This window comes from Canis lupus, chromosome 37 (genome assembly GCF_011100685.1).
Source record: "Canis lupus familiaris isolate Mischka breed German Shepherd chromosome 37, alternate assembly UU_Cfam_GSD_1.0, whole genome shotgun sequence".
NCBI classification, from domain to species: Eukaryota; Metazoa; Chordata; class Mammalia; order Carnivora; family Canidae; genus Canis; species Canis lupus.
Window position 1 is genome coordinate 13,928,262 of NC_049258.1, and position 17,584 is coordinate 13,945,845.

At 36.6% G+C, this 17,584-nt stretch overlaps 1 protein-coding gene across 4 annotated transcripts in view; it reads left to right on the plus strand.

Moving 5' to 3' along the window:
- The window catches only part of PARD3B (par-3 family cell polarity regulator beta), a 980,882-nt gene that overhangs the window by 817,219 nt on the left and 146,079 nt on the right, over positions 1-17,584 (plus strand). For all 4 annotated transcript variants that reach the window (XM_038585495.1, XM_038585493.1, XM_038585496.1 and 1 more), the window contains one exon: positions 6,103-6,405. In XM_038585495.1, coding sequence (XP_038441423.1) covers positions 6,103-6,405 — 303 coding nt within the window. The remainder of the gene's footprint in view (positions 1-6,102; positions 6,406-17,584) is intronic.

Here is a 17,584-nt window from a genome sequence, read left to right on the forward strand (position 1 = left end):
GTTCCTTCAAAACCTAGTTCATGTGGCACTACCTTCATGATTCTTCCTTGATAACCCTAGGCTGAATTGACTCTGACCATTTGTACATTTGTATCTTTGTTTTCCCCCATTGAATTATAGTTAGTTGTTTCTGACTCCCTGATAATGAGTCAAGGACTGAATTCTTTTTTTAATTTCTGCTGTTCAATATAATATCAGTATGAGTGAATAAATCAATTAGCCAAATTAACAGAAAGAAAACTCGCATGACCCTCAAGGAGCTTGTACTCTAGTTCTGGAAGCAGGATGTGTAGAAATAAATCAAAAATGTTTTTGTTTGTTCTGAAAAGTAATATATAACAATTACAGATTGATAGAGAATTACTCAATATATGGGTTGAAGAGAATTGTTGAGATCTATATGGAGCTGTAGAAGAGTTTAAAATGCACTGCAAATGAATAAAGTTAAATCTTTATTTTAGAAAAACTAGTCAAATATTTGATTAATGGAGAATGAGTACTTGGGAAAAACAGTTGTTTTGAAAGGGACCAAACAAATGTTCAATGAACAGTAATTTGAAGAAAATGGTCATAACTGGGTCGATAATGGAATCATGAAAATCAGGTTTCCAAGACAAACACTGCCTATTGCCTGTTTAATTTTTTTTTTAAGTTTTGATTCACTGTAACAGTCAAAATGTAGTTATAAGGGACTTTTTTTGATTTCTGAATTTTTCTTAAATTATCCTAAAAACATATGATATAAAAATTCAAATAGTGTACCTTCAATTCCACTTTCCAGAGGCAATCACCATTATGAATTTTCTTGTACCTTTCCAGACCCTTTCTATGCATATCAGCAATATGTAATATATCATACAAATGTCTATATCTATCTTTGCCTGTATGTGTAGCTTATTTCCTTTGAGTATGGCAATAGAATGACCATATTTTTTAGTTGTACCATATGTCTTTCCTAAGTCCCCTATTACTGCACATTTAGGCTATTCCTCATTTTTTCATTATTTTGATAACATATAATATGTTTTTCTTTTTTTATCATATCTGGGATTCTTTAGTCACAATAAAGACATTTACTCTATTTTCATTTATTGTCATAAAAGATAAATCTGATCATCTGACTTTGTTACTTTTTTACTGCTTCCATTTTCTTTTCTTTTTTTTTTTAAGATTTTATATATTTATTTGAGAGAGAGTGAGTGTAGAGAGGAGCAGAGTGAGAAAGAGAAAATTCCAAGGAGACTCCCCACTGAACACAGAGCCTGACACAGGACTCCATCTCACAACCCTGAGATCATTACCTGAGCCCAAATCCAGCTTAACCAACTGAGCCAACCAGCTTAACCTACTGAGCCATCCAGACACCCTCTGTTTTCTATTTTTATATGGTTGGAGTTTACTTTCATACATTTATTTTCTGATAATTTGTTGTTTTAGTAGCTTTTTGTAGTAATATTTAATATACTATGCTCTGTTTCCTGATTTATCAACTTTCAAGTCACTACTGATAGCTGCTCTAAAAAAGTGAGGAAATGAATACAGCTGAATATTATTAGCACTTTATCCTAAACATCCTTATTGGTTTCTGATTTTCACTAATGATTATTATTTTTATATTATCAGAGTTTATCATATTTATGTTTTTCTGTAATTATGTTGCTACAAATATTTAACCTTTAACCTAAGGTTAAAGTACTGCTTACCTTCACACCTCTCATTTCATAGCCCTATCAAGTTGAATTCCTCATTTTGACTCAATTTTTGGCTGTTTTTAATTATTAAGTAGTTTTTCACAGTGGGTCAACAAGCTCTATTCTCTTAAAAGGTCTAAGAACTATTCTTTTGGCTTTATTTGTGTTTGAGGCTGGCCTGAATTTGCCTGAATTTAGATGACTTGATTTTTCTCCTTCTTGAAACATTACTTATGCATACTACATGCAATAACCCGTAATATTTTCTCTTTTATTGTATTTTTCAAATATTTGTTATGACCCATTAAATTAATTTCATGTTTAATTTTTTTAAAAAAAATCTGTGCTGAAATGAAGTGTTGAGACATGGGGGAAATAGAGACCTAAGGTCACCAGCAGTTTCAATTCCATATGTTCTTTCAAAATATCTTCTTGCCACATCTGCTGGGTGCACACCCTGGGGGCTTGTTTTCCATAGTCTTCCATTTTTGGGAGAGCAGATCAAGCTGAAAGAGATCAGCTTGCTTAGTGAAGCCTCTTAGATTATTGGTATTATTTTGATGAGTTTATGTTTGTTTAATCTCTGCTCTGATGATTCTGCCTTTTAGCTATGGGACAGGTTGGAGCTTCTTTTCTCTTCTCTCTTTTTACTCTATGAAGTTTCTATGAAGTGTAAGAGGAAATATATATATATATGTATATGTATATAATCAGAGGAATATCTCTCTTCCAGTCTTATGTTGGAACCGCACAAGGATTTACCCCATAATTCCGAAGGATCCTACACTTGCTTTCAAATTATCTTTTTCTAAATAAAAGTTTGTTTTCTGTAGTCTTGATCCTACTTTCAGTGAAATGTATACCCTGCTAGAGACGCAGGCATCTATCAACTCTTAATGAACTCTCCCTTTTTGGGTTGAGTCCAAATTTCATTGTATGGTGGAAGATTTATGAAAATGAATTTATTAGTTCATTTTTGAATTCCATTGCAGATGGAATTTTTTTCTTCCCAATTTCTCAATTGTTCATTCATTTAGAGTTTGAGAGAGGCAAGTAGAGTAACCATACTCTTATTCCATCATTTACTATAATCTCTTGTTAGGGATCCTTGATCTGACAGAGATATGATGTAAATGTTCTTTAGGGAAGATGACCCAACAGACTTTTAAGGTATAGATTAGAGTGGGACGAGGTGACATACCAAAAAGTGTTAGAATAATCTAAGCCAGCACAGTCCAATAGAGCTTTCTGCAATGATGAATCTGTATCTATCTGCATTGTCCAATATAATAGTCAAAAGTCACATGGAGCTATCGACATGTGGTTTATGAAATCAAGAAGCTGAATTTTACATTTTATTTAACTGTAACTAATTCTAATTTAAATGTCTACAACATCATATGGGTAGTGGCCACCATATTGGACAGTGCAGAGCTGGGCAGTGTAGTCTGAATACTAGAATTTATCTCAAGAAATGGAAATAAAAGAGAGTATCCAAGAGTTATAATGGAAACAAAGAAACAACAATGCTTTTGTAAGGAAAGAAAGAGAAGAAATTTAAACAACTCAAAAGCACAGTGCTGGGGAGATTGGGGAAGCTGGTGGTACCATCCAATAAAAAAGATATTTTATCGGGCACCTGGGTGGCTCAATTGGTTAAATGTCTGCCCTTGACTCAGGTCAGGATCCCAGGATCCTGGGATCGAGTCCCACCCACATCGAGCTCCCTGATCAATGGAGAGTCTGCTTCTCCCTCTACCCTTTCTCTCTACTCATACTCTCTCTCTCTTTCTCTCTCTCTCTCTCTCTCTCAAATAAATAAATAAAATCTGAAAAATTCTATTTCAAAAAAGGATATATTATCAAGAGTTATTTTGAAAAATAGACATTTTAACAGGTTGAGTTCCCAGTGATAAGAAGACCTCTAAGAGGAAATGACTATAAACAATTAGAATTCTCACACTGAATTGGGGCAGAGAGATGTCAGAGCAACCAAAAACAAAACAAAACAAAACAAAATCTATTTCCTTAACATTCCTCTCTGGAGAGAATCTCTTCTGCCCCCATACACCCCTTTTCAGATTGCCTTGTCCTCCCCCACACACAGAGACCCTGATATATGGCATAATAATGACGGTTCAGAGAAATTATTATTTCACCTACTGAGTGATTAATATGAAATTAGTTACTGAAACACTCAGTGGTGCAGAGAGGATCAAGGAGAAATTTAGTTTTGTTTTAGAAAGAAAAAATGCAAGATAAAATACTGCTTTGCATATGCGGAGTACTTTTCATCTGAGAATCTTTACATACCCAGCAAGCCTAATTAATGAGAAAACCTCTAAGAAAGAGAAGTGATGAGATAAGGAACACAGATACTGGTGTTCTATTTCTGTGACTTTTAAAAACCAGGCTTGGTGTTTTCTTCTTTCATTAATGCACAAGTGTAGCTTTATGCAGCAACCGCGAGATGTTCATCTTTCTGCTGAATGATTTCTCATGAAGGCATCGCGCTCAGGAGGCATAGTAACCACACAGAATCCCACCTCCTGACTTTATTGATGTACTGCGCTCTCTTTGCAATGGAAATCCATCCCTATCATCGTAGTGCAGCGAGTGTTCTCTGATAATCCAGTCTGCACTGTCCCTGAAAGGACTGTTTTGTTGCAGAACAGAGCAAGTTATCTTCTTTATAAAAAAAAAAAAAAAAAAAAATGATTCAAAACAAACATCCGTGAATCTAGAGCTAATGTGCCCTGAAAGAGGACAGGCAGGGCTTCTTAACAGGTACCCTACCGTGTAATCTTCCTTTCATCTTCATTCAAAATCCCTTGGAGATTCAAGTTCCTCTTTACAAAAATATAAATTCTTCTAATTACTTATGTGTAGGGTACATGATTTGACTTAGTCAAAGAGATACACAATAATGTATCCTGGCATTTATTTTCATCTGTTGTGACTTGGGGATAGAAGCTGGATTTCTGTCTATACGTTCTTCTTCATGTTTTTTTTCCCTTGCTTTTTCTCCACTTAAAAAAAAAAAAAAAAAAAAAAAAAAAGCTGTTCTGCCAAAAGAGAAAATACCTTGAAAGATAAAGATGATGGCTTTTAAAGATTTTTACAAAGAGTTTGATGTTCTGTAAAATAAAGCTAGCTGCCATGTGCAAAAACAGCTGTTTTTGCTTGAAGAGGAGAAGGTACTGAGAGAATTCAGTTTTTGTTTTTTTTAACGCATCCAAGCTTTCTATAAATGCGTCCAGGCATGTACAGATCTTTCCCTTCTAGCCCACAGCCTTCTTCTATTCTCAGAGCCCAGGATCCAAGCTTGTCCCCATCCTCTCTTGAGTTCTTCCTCTCGCTGCCTGAGCCAGCATTGCCTGCCTTCTCTCCTAGTGCATACAGAGTGCACCCTTTTTGCCCAGTGATGGAAAGTTACCTTCTTTCCTCATTAGCACGGAACACCTCCTGACACCATCGCATCACCATTGTCCAATAAGATGCCACAGTGACCTTTCCATTCTAACACGTAACTGAGAATTTAGGAGAGCTGCTCTAACACTTTCCAGATTAAATGTCAAATTCTTAAAATTCAGATGGATTTGGAATCCACCTAGGTATATTTTTTCTACTCTCATTCCCAGCAGTCTACGCAGTACACTGATTAGCAGTAGCATTTTGTAATACCACTTAAGGCTTGAGCACCGTGGAGTCCTGCCAGTAATGTTTAATTCACTTATATGTGCCAATTCATCTCTGTCAGGAGCCTATTAATTTCTTCACTATTTTACTCTGTCCCAGCCCCTGTATAATGAGACACAATGATCCCCATTTGTGTAACCAAAAAACTTAGAGTCTCTCATAAATTACCTCGTATCCCACTGCTTTTAGTGACCAGAAAGCTTCTGTATTTCTTTTTCATATTTAAATCAATTTTTGCAAGCTCTTTCCTTTAAAAGAATACACTAGACCTCTTGGGTACCAAATAGTGAAATCATAGCCCAAGTATGTGATTCTGATGGGCTCTTTAACATGCATCCCTCTCCCAGGAAGACTTTGTCTTATCACAGCACAGACATACTGTTCCCATAGGCACTTCCAGTTTGTAGGAAGGGAACATTAATGAGAATCAGCCTCTGACTCTGCAGTTTGCCTAGGCATCGGTGGACAAGATGTCAAAATACCTATAGCATTGCTTTAAAAGTAAAGACCCCATAACAAATAAAGGTCAGCAATGTAAAATCAACCCCATGGGTATGCCATTGACATCTCTACATGGTGTGATGTTGGGTTAACAGGAGAGTACCAGCTGAATCTCTGACTAGGAAGAATCAGCAGATTCAGGAGAGTCTGTTGTTGGATTATCACATAAGGTTCACATATGTCTCTGCTACCTGTTTTATATTTTTTTCAGGATTGGAGCAAAACATCAGGAACTAAGGGAAAAGCAGGCGAGAGGTCTCATTGATTATGCTACTGGTGCAATTGGATCACTGCACGATATGGATGATGATGAAATGGACCCCAACTATGCCAGAGTGAACCACTTCCGGGAACCATGTGCCTCCCCAAGTGTCTATAGGTCACCATCTCCACCTCGGGCTGGACCACTGGCTTACCATCGGGATGGCCGTCCACTGTCTCCAGAGAGGGACCACTTAGAGGGTCTCTATGCCAAGGTCAACAAACCATATCATCCACCAGTCCCAGTTGACAGGTAATATAAATTATTGCAAGACAAATAGAGTTTTAATTCAGTAAGTTTCAAATCATCTCTACTGCTGAAGCCAATAAAAATATATCCTGTAATCTATTAAAACTGAAAGGGGATAGTCACTTTGGTAAAAGCTATGCTTTGACCCCCCCCCCCCCCCGCCAGAAGGTATCAGCCACCAAAAATAAAACAAAATAGCCAGTTATAAGGTGGCATGAATGAATGGTAGTCATTGAGTTCATGATGCAACAGGGAGAAGTTTTTGAAAGGGTATTGTGGCAGAGAACTAATGATGGAAACTTTGAAGGAATATTGTCCTTTCTCCTAAAAGTCTTCCTGTGAAAGATTTATTCAAGAAGATGTCATGACACTGGAGGGTGAGGAGTAAGAGAATGGCGGCCTCTACATAGGTATAATGGGGCTGGAGTTATATTGAGCCACAGAGGTGCAGAGGACCTTGAAAAGCAAGGTTGGGATTTTACACTCAAGGAAAATGTGATCCTGTATAGATGTTCATGGATGATCAGAGATAAAAAAAGGAGATAATCTTGGCAATAGGAGTTTGATGAAGTAGAGAAAGATAAGAGGTGACAAGGCCAAGGATCCTTAGGCTTAGCAGCTAAGGAAAGAGATAATAAGACCATCTGTCAGTACAATTGAAGTAGGTAGGGAACAAAATGATTTCCACCCCACCTCCTGCCACAAATAAAATGTTTCATTTCTTGAAAGGGTGATATAAGAGAGTTTTAGTCAATATACATTGTTAGGTGAGCCCTAGAATTACACACGCAAGGAATGAGTCTACTGACCTTGGTTTAATCTGACTGTAGCTTGAAGTCTGGAGGAAAGAGCTGAGGGGGAAGGTGGCAGACACAAAGCTCTCATTCTAGATGAAAAAAAGGACTTGTTTTCCAGATTTCTTTTGGTCCTGACAACCACCCAGTCCCTATTAGTAACCAGCTTTTGTGCGATAGCATGATATATTGCGTATGTTTACCGTTTACATTTCCCCAGCTGGGTGATATTATGCACTTTCAATTAGGTTGGGGAGAGGAAGGGAAATCATGGCATTTTTATGCAGACTGTAAAGTGTAGCTTCGCAAGACTGATTACCTTTCAGAGCCTTTCCAATAACCAAGTGGGAAGGAAGGAGCAATTTTTAATCCTTACTGTCAAGCTTCCAGGTTGATAGTATTAAAGAAAGATGGTCAAGTTTTTCTTTGGGATAAAATGAAAATATAAATTCCTATGACTGTGGGAGACAGCCCCAATAACTAAACTGTTAATTCAAACGACTGATTAAGAGTTAGCCTTTTCTTTTAAGCCTTCATCTAGGGTTGAATTTTTATCATTGAAATGATAATACCACTTACGAGCCTCTTCTGGCCCGGACCAAAGCCAATCTTACTTTCCCTAAATCAGACAGGTCTTCATAGCAATCTCCTTTGCATATGCCCACTGCTAGAATCTCAGCACAGAGGGACTATTTCTAAGAACCTCCAAAGCCAATATTTCCCTGTACTAATTCCATGGAAATAAAAACAAGACATTCTATTTGTAAAAAGTTCACTGGCCAAATTCATAGGGAGAATTCTGGGTTAAGCCCCTCTGGGCAGGTTTTCTTACTGCAGTCTTCATATCCCCAATATGCTAACATGCACTGTAAGCCTCTAAAAGGACCATAAAAGAGTCAGCACTATCACTTTCCAAATTTTTGTCATCTAATGCTTATTTTGTTTTTCTAGATCCGATAGTTATTCTTTGGAACATGAGGAGACCCCATCCTAAGCTAATTTCACCCATGTAGATTTGACCAGTAAAGAAATTTCTTAGCATAATGTTAACTGTAGCCAGTATAGAATGATATATTTTTTCAATGTTATTTATTCCTCAGCCCAGACAGATGTATAAGTGATAGTCTTTCCTTTGGCTCTGACTCCACTGTATTAGTAAGTGATATAAAGTTCTGTCTTCAGTGGAGTTTTAGTCACTTGTCATATTTTTGGATAATAGATCAAAGTAGGACGCTTTATACCAGAATTATCTTTATTCTGCTCTTCTCTTTCATTATATTAAAAGATTGTTCGGCTCTTTGTTCTTTAAGTCTTAAAATGAGCAGTTTTTGTCTTGGCACACAGTAAGCACTCAATAATCATCATCATCATTATTGTTATTACTGTACTTTATCAGTGAAGTTCTCAACTTTCCTGGTATGCCTGGAACCAGGTGAGATCTAAGAAGAGAGTTGCTGTGGGCATATCTCACACAGTGTTTATATGCAGCGACCATGAGTTCCAAACCTATCTTATGTACAATTAGAGGCATGTCATTCATTTTGTCAACTGTTTGATCTTTCATTCATCAAACACTCCTTTGGCACCTACCATGTTGTAGTTACTGTAGTAAGTTCTGGGAAAGATACAAAGATAATTAAGAAGTGGCCCCAGTCTAGAGAAAGTCATATTCTAGTTAGAAGGGGATCAACATATATGGAAATAAGTCATTGCAATATAATGTAAACAGAAGAAAAAGAAGCTTTTCTAATTCTGCTGATCAGGAAGGCTTTTCAAAAGGAAGCAGCATTTGGACTGGCTCTAGAAGTAGATTAGTAAATGTTGACCAGATCCGGTAGAAAAATTGTTTTCCTTACAGAATAATCAGCATATGCAAGGGTAAAGTGGACTGAAACAGCATGACATAATAGGGAAGCTCAGAAGCATCCAGAACATGGAGTGTGATGGGAAAGAAAGTAATGGAAATAGGAAATGCATCTGGAAAGCAGGTTAGAGCACATTATGAATGAATAGTTTCCATCTTATGTTCACATTTACTTATTGGTAGTAGCTGTCTAGAAATCTGTGCTAAGAATGGTTCTGAAGTTATGCTTAAATTGTGATATCTACACTGGGCTCCAGAGGATGAATGGAATATATGCACAATGGGTATTTATACATTGGTTAATCTCAAGGACAGTGGGAGCCATCAAAGTGTTATCATTGGGGAATGAGCTGTTAGTTCTGAATTTGGGGAAAATAGCTCTGCCAGTTTGATGGCAGACAAAGAGGAAGACTGTTAGACTATAAGGCAAATTAAGGTATGATTACAGTATTGAAGGATAGGAAGGGCCTAGAATAAGAAAGTGGCATTGGATATAGGAGAAAATAAGAAACAGCCAAAAACTTTAACTTAAAACTGAGAGAAAGATGTTTAGCAGAGACCATAGAGGTGAGCCTTTCAAATACTTCAGGGAGGTCAATAGAGAACTATGAAGAGGATATAGGAAATAGCCACTAAGAGGTCTTCAATTAATTTAGAACAATTTCAGTAGCTAGGTAGGAACAGAAGGAAATTGCAATGTGATGAGCATCGATAAAGCAGTAAGAACTTAGCAAGCTTGGCGAAAAAGAGAGCATTGTTATTATCAGATGGAAAAGGTTGCAACTTTGAAGTTCCTAACATAATAATACAGTTGACCCTTGAACAAAGCAGGGGTTAGGGGTATGACCCCATTGCATAGTCAAAAATCTGCATATAACTTTTGACTCCCCCAAAACTTAACTCCTAATAGCCTACTATCTGATCAAGAAGCCTTACCAAAACAACAGTCAACACATATTTCATATTTTATATGTATTATAAACTGTATTCTTATAATAAAGTAAGCTATAGGAAAAAAATGTTAATCATAAGAAAGAGAAAATACATTTATAGTACTTAGTATTTATTTAAAAAGAAATCTTGTATAAGTGGACCTGCACAGCTGAAGCCAGTGTTGTTCAAGGGTCAACTGTATTTCAGAGTTAACAAGAGTATTCAGAGACCATCCAGAATAACCTTTTATATTATCATTGCAGAAACTAAGGCCCAGAGAAGATTGAGTGACTTGCCCAATATTACATAGTATGGAGTAAGGACTTTATTCTAGATTCCTTTATGTTATGCAGTCTTCTTCCATTATGTTATATCGACACATTTCCTAGTTAAGGAAACTAGTACCAGATAGGTGGATTGGCATCTGTTTGGCTCCCAGTATGCTAATGGCAGGTTAAATCTTGGAAATATTACATAGTATGGAGTAAGGACTTTATTCTAGATTCCTTTATGTTATGCAGTCTTCTTCCATTATGTTATATCGACACATTTCCTAGTTAAGGAAACTAGTACCAGATAGGTGGATTGGCATCTGTTTGGCTCCCAGTATGCTAATGGCAGGTTAAATCTTGGACTTTGGAATGAGACTGACCTGAGTTCAATCCTCTTCCAGATATTACTGCATGACCTTCAGTAAGTTAACTTTTCTGAGATGCCATTTTTCATCTTCATGTGTATAGGTCAACAAACATTTGTTGAGTCTAAGTGCCAGGACATGAGTTCAGTACAGAGTTCATCAGGGACAAGGAGGAAGATGGGTACTTTTCAATAGAGCTTGTGGTTCACTGGAGGCCACATTTATGCAAACACATAATGAGAATACAATATGGGAAGCATAGGGTGACTGATGCAGCCAGAGCTGGGGAGGGGGGTGTTGGAGGCACAGAGAATGATGTAGGGGTAAGAGAAAGCATGGTATGTTAGAGGAACTACAAGAGTTCAGTAAAATAGAAACCTAAGTGAGAGAGTAAATGACAAGAGATAAAAATGGGAGAGTCTGAGAGCTGAGCAAAAAGGAGATGATACAGCCTTGGCAGGCTTTGATGGGGAGTTTGGACTCTATCCTGAGATGTGGAACAAGGGTAGGGGAGGGAGGGCTCACTAATGTGACACATAATCCTGGACTTCAGCTTACTGTTGAATGGCAATCTATCCTCACCTCCTTATTGCTAAAGGAGGATTATCATAACAGCCTTACATGTTATGATGGTTAAATACAATTTTACATTTTGATTTTTTGTTATCACTAAATAGAACAAATCTCTATTTGTCCGTTATCTCTATGTCACAGGGACATCATATGTGTGGCCCACAGTAACTTCCTAATAGGGACAACTAACTTCTGCCTCTTACCTCCATGCTTCTCAGGGCTTGGCCCTGAATCTTCAGCCTTTCTAAGAAAAACTTGGCTTATAAAAGATTCATCTGTAAATGATGGTGGCTAAAAACCAATCCCTAGCACTATGATAGGATCATAGGATTGGATTCTTATGGTGCTGGTTCTTCCAGGATTTGAATCTAGCAGGGGTTGAGTCCTATCTCCAAATGTCTGACAGCTGTGTAGAGTAGAATGTGCTCATTTCTCACTGCAACAATCAGGAATTAAAAGACTCCCACAGCAGAAAAACATTAAGGTTTATGTTTGAGTGAGCTTAGAACAACCCCAAGTAGGGGGAATAGAAGGTGTGTATGGCACTTGACATGGCTGCAGTTTTGCATTCACTCACATGATTACTTGACATTCTTTACTAGAGGTTGCCAGATATGTTTGATCAGATGCCCTAACCATAAAAATGCTTTAGGGTGTTAATTCGCCAAAATACGAACCTTTGATTCTAAGGGTCATATACTTACTTACCTTATTTATATGCATTATAGGTCATATTATAAAATATAGAAATTAAAGAAGAATGAGATTTTTTGGGACGCCTGGATGGCTCAGGGGTTGAGCTCCTGCCTTCAGCTCAGGGTGTGATCCTGGAGTCCCGGGATCAAGTCCCACATCAGGCTCCCTGCATGGAGCCTGCTTCTCCCTCTGCCTGTGTCTCTGCCTCTCTTTCTCTGTGTCTCTCATGAATCAATAAATAAAATCTTTTTTAAAATGAGATTTTTTTAAATGATGAATAATAGTTCTATTTTCTTTCCCCTCAAATGTGCACACAACCCATTTGGGAGACCATTTGTCTCCACTTCAGGCTCCATTAGGATAGGGACCTTGCATGCTTTTGTTCACCAGACCCCAGAGCAGTCTGTACTCAATAAATACTGTTGGAATGAATGAATGAATAATTTGACAGATCATAGAGTTGAATAGGACTTTAGGGGGTCGAGTCATACATCCTATCCATCAGAAGCATCTTCTCCACAAAATCCCTCACAGATGTCATTTAACCTATGTTGACATACTTATGGTGACAAGAATTTGTTAGACATCCTTTTCTTCTTTCAGATTACTCAATTGATATAGAGGTGCTCACTTTGTATGCACCCAAAAGCTGTCTCCATGTAACATTTACTATAGATCCTGAATTGACCTACCAAGACACAGAATCTAAGCTTCATTAGTATCCCTTCCTTTAGATATTTGAGGTGATTCTATGACTACTTTCATTAATAAACATTTACTGAACTCCAAGTATGTGCCAGGCTCTATGTTTAGGCCTGGCTTTACAAGGATGAGAAAACAAGCACATAGCCTTGAGAAGTATAATTATTTATCGAGTATAGACTCCTCTAGTTGTCCTAATCATTCAAATTATAACCTGTAGCCTTCTTGGGAGCCATATTCCAAATATGCTGAAGTACATTGCGTTTATGATTGCCCTCTATTGAGCATGGTATGGAGAATTGGACACCATATTTAAGATATAGTGTGAAAAAAAGGCATAGAAAATCAACAGGACTCTTGTATCTTTTTAGCTTAATTTGTTATACTTATTAATGCTACCTTAACTTTTATATTAACTGTCATTATTGGCTTACATTGCACTTTTTAGCTAAAAGCTCTAATTTTTTTTGCTGCTTTAAGTTGTTATCAAGCCAAATATTCCCAAATATATTGTGCAAAATCCTATATTTGTATAATTATTTCTTTAAACATAGGATACTCTCTTTATCTGAGTTAAATATTTGCTTGTTAGATTTAGTCCAGTGTTGTAGCCAATGAAGATATTTAAAAGTATTGATTTTTTGTCCTCTAATATATTAGCTATCCTTCCTAGGTTTATACTATCCTCATATTTAATCATTATGGACTCATCCATGTCTTTGATAAGATCGTTGATCAATGTCAAGTATAATCCCTGCAACTCATCACTCAAGACTTCCATTAATCAACACTGTTTGGGATGTTCAGTTAACTATTAATCCCATCTATTATTATTTAGTGTGCATTCTCTAGTTCATCTGTGAACATTGTGGAAGACTTTGTCAAATATTTTAGTGATATTAAGGTGTACTGTGTTTGTGAGAAACCCTTGATTTATCAATCTAGTAACCCTAAGAAGAAAGGGAATTACTTGTTCTTGGTGAATCCTGCAGCTTTTTTCTCTACCAGATATTCACAAATAATGTGTCCATTTAGACTGTTATGCAAAATAAGAATTTCTGTGGTCCAGTATAAGACTAGGCACTTAATACCTATTTGTCAAATACTTACTGACTTACGTATTATAGCTGTGAAATTAAGGTGGCCAACAGCACACTGCTTTCAATATCCCAGTTAAGTGGCCTTGATTCCCAGCAGGCATTCACCAATGTTTGTAGGAAACTTTCATTGAGCTGTGTTCCATAGATCATACAAAGAAGTTTAGAAATTATCCTTAACCTCAGGGAACTCAGTCTAACAGCTAAAACTGTCTTATAAACAAATAATTATAGTATAATGTATTCCATTAGAATAGCGGTATATAAAAGATATATTATAAAAATTATAAAATTGCATATGCACTTAATTTGGGAAAGACCTGAAACCGGGGGTTGGTCTTTCTAGGAACTTGATTCAAAGATATTAATTTTTTAAAGCCTCAGTTTCCTCACTGTAAAATGGGGATGAGAGTATACTCTATTTTCTATGGATTATTTGTGTAATAAATGAAATTATCCTAATGCCTGGTTCAATAAATATTGACTATAACTATTTAAGAAGGTCAGTAGATGACATATTATTGGACAATATTATATATTTATTGAGCTATATATTAAGAACAAAATAAAGCTATTTAAGAAGGCTATTGATTATATCTAGCTGTTGACCCTTAAAGTCAAGGGTTTGGAAACCTGTTAGATTCTGTTTCATAATTCCAGCCCAATCTTCTTGGTGTATTTCAGTCGTAAGAATTAGAAAGTAGAAACAAAAAAGAAGATGAAGGTTTACAAGGCATGAAAACTAGAAAACAGCTCAGATTCTTTTAGACCAGTCATATCATCTGCATATGTAAAGAGCACAATTATTACACATTTACCTACTTTTGTCAATTGCTTGTTAAAAACCATTCCTACCCCATTAGATGTCCCTAAGCTTGTCATCAGAACTAACGCTATCTTCCTGCCACTTGAATCTCTATTTGGTTTGGACTTGAGCTCAAGTAGTTGTCCATTGAATGAACTAGAGCAATTTCTGTGAGTCCCAGAAGAGCTGTTATTAACAATAGTGTGTCAAGTCATATCCTGTTTAGCTGTAAACAACAAAAAAATCCCAACTGATAAGTTTGTCTCATCCTTTAAAGAATTTAGGTAGTTTGGGCCTCACTGGGTAACCTCTTTCCATTTTTCTCCTATGCTTTCACAGGTAGTTACAACACTTTTTCATGTTACATTATGATGCTATGAAACCTGTTGCGACTCTGGGCTTTGTGTCCACTTTCCAAGGAGAAAGGGACAAATAACCAATGGACTATACCAGTCAAGTCTATCGCTTTGAAAAAATTTTCCAGAAGACCCCAACAACTTCTCACTGGCAAAAACCATATTTAGAGTTTCTTCCAGGTGCAAGAGAGTATTGAGAAATAGTATTTCATCTTCAATAAACAAAGATAAAGGAGAAAGGAGTTGGAAGTAGCTTATAGGGAGCCACCCCATGGCATCCACCACAAACAGATTACCTCTAGATAACTTGTCTTCTTTTTTTTCTCTTCTATTAATAATGCAAAAGTTATAGATTAATGCTACATAGCACTCTGTCCAAATATATTATTAACTTCCTGTGGGAGGCTATCCTTATTATGTAGACCCTGTTTTATAGCTGAGACAGAAATATTTCAGTCTGAGTAACTTCTAATATCACTTAAGCAGGTGGAGGACATGACATACACTCTTAGTTTTCATGACCACTGAAAAGTATGCTTTGGAAAATTCTAATATAAGGGTGATGAAGTATAGAGAAAGTGTTAACAGGAAAGCTTCCTAGCCAGGTGTGAACAGCTGAATGTGAAAATATCTTCTGGTATTTGGGCAATGCAGGGTAATTGATATCTAGTTTCTTGATTTCAGAGATTTGACACCTCTTTGAAGCACGACTCTGTCATGCACAGTTCATGCCTCTGTTGGTATGTTTTCCCAATCTCTCTCTAGTGATTTTTTCCTTTTATTTTTACTTCAGTTTAATGGCTTTTTGCTTTTGTTTCTGACTCACAGCTTTGCAAGGCTGTGTGTAGGGAGTTGAACAGTGAATACTGTTGATGACTTAGAGATGTGTTTTTAGTTTGTACAAACAGAGCCAAAGTGATCTCATTTCAGTTTGGGAATCTCAGTGATAAATGCCATTTCCATAGAGAGTTAAAATTCATCAGTTGAACAAAGCAATCATTTTTTTTCTTAAAACATATTACCATCAATTTTTAAGTGACTTTTAAACAATAATGAGAAATCTCTTAATGAAAGAATCTCTATGACCAGATAAGTGCTAATAGTAACTGATATACCATTAACTCTACTTCCCTCCATCCCCACTCTTTAAAACTTGATGCTCTCATTAATTTTTTTCTTTTCCATCTTCTGAGAGCCCTACTCTTGGGATTATGCTAGACTTGTATCTGCCTAAGTTGTCAGCTTCCAGGGGTGACAAATGTAGATAACCTTCTCTTTTATTATACATGAGCTAGACAAGGAGGGTTGGTACTTAGTGACCATCCATCTGCAAGACCTCCACCCCCTTGCCATCATCAGCCATTGGTAGTAAGTGGACATGTTTGAAGAATGCTTGCCAAAGGGTTACTCTGACTTCTTAAAGCTGTCATTTAAGCACTGGCTCGAATGTTTTTCAAACAAATGACCTGATCCTTAAGCTATATTTATCTAACTTATCCAGTTTACCAAGAGGAGGTAGGAGGGAGTGTGCAGAATTTCTTTAGACATATAAATAACACAAAGATAATAGAACAAGAATATAGTCTTCTGTGCTCTTGAGGGATGCAGCTGATATTTTGGAATATTAATGCGGGCATGCTATAATAAGGGTAAGCTAAGCCAAAGATACTGTAGGAGCACCTGATAGGGGCACTGAATGCAGATCTGGATGGCCAAACAAGGCACTCTGAAGAAATCTATATTCTGATCTAAAGAACGAACAGAAATTAACTGAGCAAGCAGAAGAGCATGTGCAAAAACCCAAAGAGAAAATGTGATGCATTTGCAGAACTGCATATATCAGAAGATCTGTAGGGTAGTACATAGATTAGGCCAGTTGGATGCAAGAAACGAAGGTCAACATAAGCCATACTCTTAAAGGCCATATAATCTAAGATAATTAGTGTCTAGTTCAAGAGCAACAGGGAACCCTTGAAATGGGGATGCCATGTTCACATTTGTGCTTTAGAAAGATGACAGAAATCCTGTAGAGTATGTATCTATTAAAACTCAATGTTCTCATTATTTTTTTTCCTTTCCATCTTCTGAGAGTCCTAATCTTGGGATAATACTAGATTTGTATCTGCCTAAATTGTCAGCTTCCAGGAGTGACAAATGTAGATAAGTTATGAGAAATTGGAAGCTCAGAAAAATTAAGAAACTTACCTATTTTGCTACGAGTCATTAGTTGGCAGAGCCAGGATTCTAACCCAGATATGACTCCAAAACCCATACATGAGCTTCCACCTACGTGAGGTTTTTTTTCAAACTGCAGATTGTAATCAACTGCAAGTTGTACATTTTGAAATCAGCATAGTGAGATCAGTCAACATTTTTTAAGAAAATAGGATAGAAAAGATCATTACATAGATTATAATAGGCATAAGAATTATTTAATGATTTTTAATTAGATTCTATGTGTATGTAAAATGTACACATATACAGAATATATATATATATATATAGCTGAGTATTGGGGCATGATTACAAAATGCATTTGTCACTGTAGATTACATTAAAAAATGGTGGAAGCCACTAAGCACGTGCAAAAAACATGCATGTTGCTCCTCACCTACCAGACATCCTTTCACTCATTCATTCATGCATTCATTCCATTAAAATATCAGATGCCCAGGGGAATTTTAAAAAAGAAAACCATAGCTGGGGGCATCACAATGCCAGATTT